General features: G+C 42.4%; 1 protein-coding gene across 1 annotated transcript; it reads right to left on the bottom strand.

The window, feature by feature from the left end:
• Positions 1 to 1,561: 1,561 nt before the first annotated feature.
• LOC147606351 (transcription termination factor MTERF8, chloroplastic-like) lies at positions 1,562 to 3,896 on the bottom strand. The gene has a single exon (XM_086791929.1). It carries the CDS (start codon positions 3,708 to 3,710, stop codon positions 1,980 to 1,982), a length of 1,731 nt encoding a protein of 576 aa, XP_086648055.1. The 5' UTR covers positions 3,711 to 3,896; the 3' UTR covers positions 1,562 to 1,979.
• Between the last annotated feature and the right edge of the window lie 336 nt (positions 3,897 to 4,232).

Genomic DNA, 4,232 nt, shown 5'->3' with positions numbered 1-4,232 from the left:
ATCAATTATGTGATCGATTTGATGGTGTGGCTCATCTTCATTAGTCGACAAAGAGCTATGCAAAGGATAACTGGCTCATTTTGCGCCTACATTAGTGGAGTCTTATCTCACTAAGGCTGGGTACAATGCAACAATGAGATTGAATGGAGGCAAACATTTCCCGAAATGCTAAAGCTATGGCAAATTGTCCTTGTCATACCTACTAGCTTCGTCATCTACGAAGGAGGGTCTCCAAACAAAACAAAATAAAGAGTCATGATAGGTCTTACTTTAGCTTGAAAACCTTAGATATGCTCATGTTCATATCCTTATCTACTGAATAGAAGCTTGAAAATGTGAACTGGGATCACATATTTGATGTGTGGAAGTCAAAAAAGGATAGAAGATCTCAAAAATTAATCGAGAGTACCTCTTCCTAGAGTGATTTTTACTTGACATTTTTTGTATGTATTAAATCTTTTGTCTTATTCACTTGTCTAAATTTGTAAGATTGAGTGCAAGTATAACAAAATTTTCAAATTATGTGTATATAACATTGTAATATAGGAGAAGGACGAGGGGGAAAAAAATCCTACAAAAGAAGGGTAATGTTGAAATTTTCCCCTCTTTGAAGGGCTATGCTTAAGGTAACCTTCCAAAAAAAGGGGGGTGTAGCCTTTCTAATTTGAGGGCTGATTACAGAGCCACATATAAATCATGATCAAAAGGCAAGTTTAAGAAACTTCTTATAAAACCATTGTTTGTAAGCCTGACTTTTATACAACAACATAGGTTCATTCAAGCCCTAAATAAGACACTTAAGATTGCAATGCTTTTAATTTTTGAGTAGTCTTTTACAAACATATTCGAAATCCAAATCTATGAAAATAAAACTCTTTTTGAGTACTCTTTTATAGGTATATTTAAAATCTCTCTCTCTCTCTCTCTCTCTCTCCACATTTGCTAGCCCATTCACTACCTACTTGCCCAAGTGCCATCCAATCACTTTTTTCACACCCCCAATTTCCTATTCACAACCCTAATAACCCACCCATTCATTCATCTAATCACTTAGGTAAGCCCAATGTAATCAGATAATTATCTTGCTTTATTATGACCCTCATTGTAAAGAAAGTGGTTATTACTTTAAAGAATCTAATCACCTACAAGTTATCTACAAGACCACCTTTCTACTCTTTTAGAGAATCTTTGGCACTTGCACACCTACAAACTCCTATTGTCAAGTGTAGCGCCCATGCCTCTCTGCAAGGAGATATTGGGTCCAATTCTACTAGTGGCATCCAAACTTCAGTACCCTCTCTTGAAATAACCCCCAAAAAAAAGAAAGACAATGACTCTTGAAAGTTTTGCCAACAGGCAAGACATGAAACAGCACATTCCAATAACACAAATATAAAACGTACACTTGTGCGCATGTGCTCACGTTCCTAAATCAGCAATCCATAGACGTATGCAAACACCAAGCAACAAAGACATGATGACATAATAACGGAATTCCGGATGTTCAAGCCACAAACATCAGTGGCAAGGACCACTACTGCTCTACATATCCAATATAAAATGGGGCATATAAAACTAGACAGCCTGTAATAGCATCATTACAACATGATGCCTTAGAAAATAAGCATGAAACCAAGTACATCATAACAACTCGCAACATACAACAGGAGCTGTACAAAGCGATGTACAAATTGCTTGTAAATTTTCAACTTGACATTCATAGTTGGCCATGAAATCCTTCTATATAAATGACAGCAGACCAAGTAAGTTGTCCCCGGTTGCAAAGCGGGTCAAAACTGGTGAAGATTTACCTCTCAGAGTACTCACCTTAAGGCAAAAGACAGTAGACTACACAATCTGAAAGAGTATTTAATTTGAAGCACTTGTGACTGCTCTAGATCACACCTTCCTTGTCATCAATAGATTCTCCAGCCACCCTTACTGGCAGGGCATTATAGTACTTTCATTGTCTCCAGGGCTCAGCGCTTCACTAGAGAAGGACAAATGGGAAGATTAAACCGTCTTCTGAACGTGGTTTCTGTCATTGACAAAATGGAGGCCAAAGAAAAAGAGCTAAGTTGACCATTCTCCCTTAGGGCCTTGATCCTGGGAATAATTCGTTTCTCAAGGTTATAACACAGACATGCAGGGTACCGTACAATTTCCTTGATGTCTCGGTTTTCCACATTAACCAGCAAATCGAGCTTCTCATTGAGATTATTATGCGACCTGATAAGGAGATCAGGCTTCTTTCGAAGCATCTCCGAAACATCCTCACTAGAGAAGCCCAATCTTTTTAAAGCCTCTACTTGTAAGAGTACCCTCTCACGCGAGGGTAGGGTCAGAAACCCAATGGTTTTTAGGCATTCCTCATTAGAAAGCCCCAACTGTCCAAGCAATTCAAACTTTTTAGCCAAATTATTGTCAACAGACATTCCTAAGATTGTAGGGTGTTCTGACACAAGCTTCACGATGTTGTGTTTAGCCATTCCTTTGTTCTCCAGATAGACAATTGTGGGATGCATCGATATTTCAATGGAGAGCCTCAGAGCTTGAGGAAACGCAGATAAAAGACGGTTTCTGCATTCCCCAGTCAGACCAACACTTTGCAAATAAGAGAGCTTCTTCTGGAGGCTATCAGGTGTCATGGTTAATAGACAGTGTCTTGATATGCCTATTCTCATACATGTCTTTTCTCCGACTTGGAAGTCTTCCAAACACTTCAATTTCTGTTCTAATTGCTCAATTGGCTGTGAAAGGGTCCCTGAATTCTGTACAAGAACTTTACAAGCCACATCTCCTGCTCCGAAGAACTTCTTGAAGACCATGACAACAGCCTCGAGCTTCTCAAGAGAAGCAGAGACAAAAGCCCGCTTCTTGAGCAGTATCTTCAGGTCTGAAAGTGTCACTCCTGAGGTCTCTAGGAGCTGGACTTTCAGGCCTATTTCTGCTGCATCTAGAGTCGACTGCTTTTTCTTCCGAGAAGCCCTAGATTTTCTGGTACTCTGAAGAGCTGCTGGAGCTTGAAGGGCAGGAATCCCAGTAGCTGCATTGCCATACATGCGAGCTTCAGGGGGTGAAACCCTAACTGAGGAACCTTCAACTGACGAAATTCCTGCCGCCGTCGCTGCCCGAGACATACCTATCTGGACACCTGATATCCCCTCTGGAAACTTATCTATCTGGCAACTAACCGTCCCTGCAGGAACCCTATCTGTCTCGCCTGCAGTTGAAGGAACCCTAGCTGCCTGGCCTCTCCTGCCCTTTAACGAAAGCCTACCTGTCTGGCGTGCAGTCAATGGAACCCTGACAACGTTACATTCATCATCTGACAAAACCCTAGCTGTCAGTTCTTGACGCGCTGAGGCCTGACCTATCTGCCCTGCAGAAGACGAAACCATAACCATAGCTTTGTGCCCTGCACTCGACTGAACCCTAACTTCCGGGCCGTCGTGAGAAACCCTAGTTTTCTGCGCCGAGGTCGAAGGAGACCGGCCTTCCGAAAAAAACCTAGTTTTCTGGCCCGCAACCACATCTGTCAGCGGCCCGTCAGTGGACGAAAACCTAGCTGTCGATCGGGCGGCAGGTGAAACCCTAACTGTGTGGCCAGGAGTGGAGAAAACCCTGACAGTCTGGCTGTACGGCAAATGGTGCACAGAAAGGACCCTAAACCTGGGCTCACATCTGCGTCGGACAAGGGTAACAAACATGGCGATGGGTAAGAGAAATCTTACCTTGAGCTTAGGGTGAAGAAGTGGCCTGCAAGGTCTTCTCTAGCAGCAGGAATACCTCTTCGTCACCGCACACAAGAATGGGACACACACGCTGTACACACACACAATGGCAAAAACACACACACACACACACACACACACACGAATGGGAATTTGACTTCACACACACACACGAATGGGAATTTGACTTCACATACACGCACAAACAATAATGGGAATTGGCTCCAAACACACACCTTTTTTTGTAATACCTTCACACAAACACACACACACTCACACACACACACACACACAAGTCGTCGCTCTATCCTTCCTCGCGTCAAAAACTTGGGTTCGAATCTCTGCTATTGGCAAGTCTCCTTCAGTTCTCACCCTCTTGGGTTACTTGCAAAAAAAAAAAAAAGTGGGGGCGTGCATACACACACATACAAGAATAGGAATTAACTTAAACATCATTTCATTTCATACTGCACAACGACACCTTTGCTTGCACACTTT

Source organism: Cibotium barometz, chromosome 57, assembly GCF_041138505.1.
Source record: "Cibotium barometz isolate CiBa-2024 chromosome 57, ASM4113850v1, whole genome shotgun sequence".
Lineage (NCBI taxonomy): Eukaryota > Viridiplantae > Streptophyta > Polypodiopsida > Cyatheales > Cibotiaceae > Cibotium > Cibotium barometz.
This window is presented reverse-complemented; position numbering and strand designations above follow the sequence as displayed.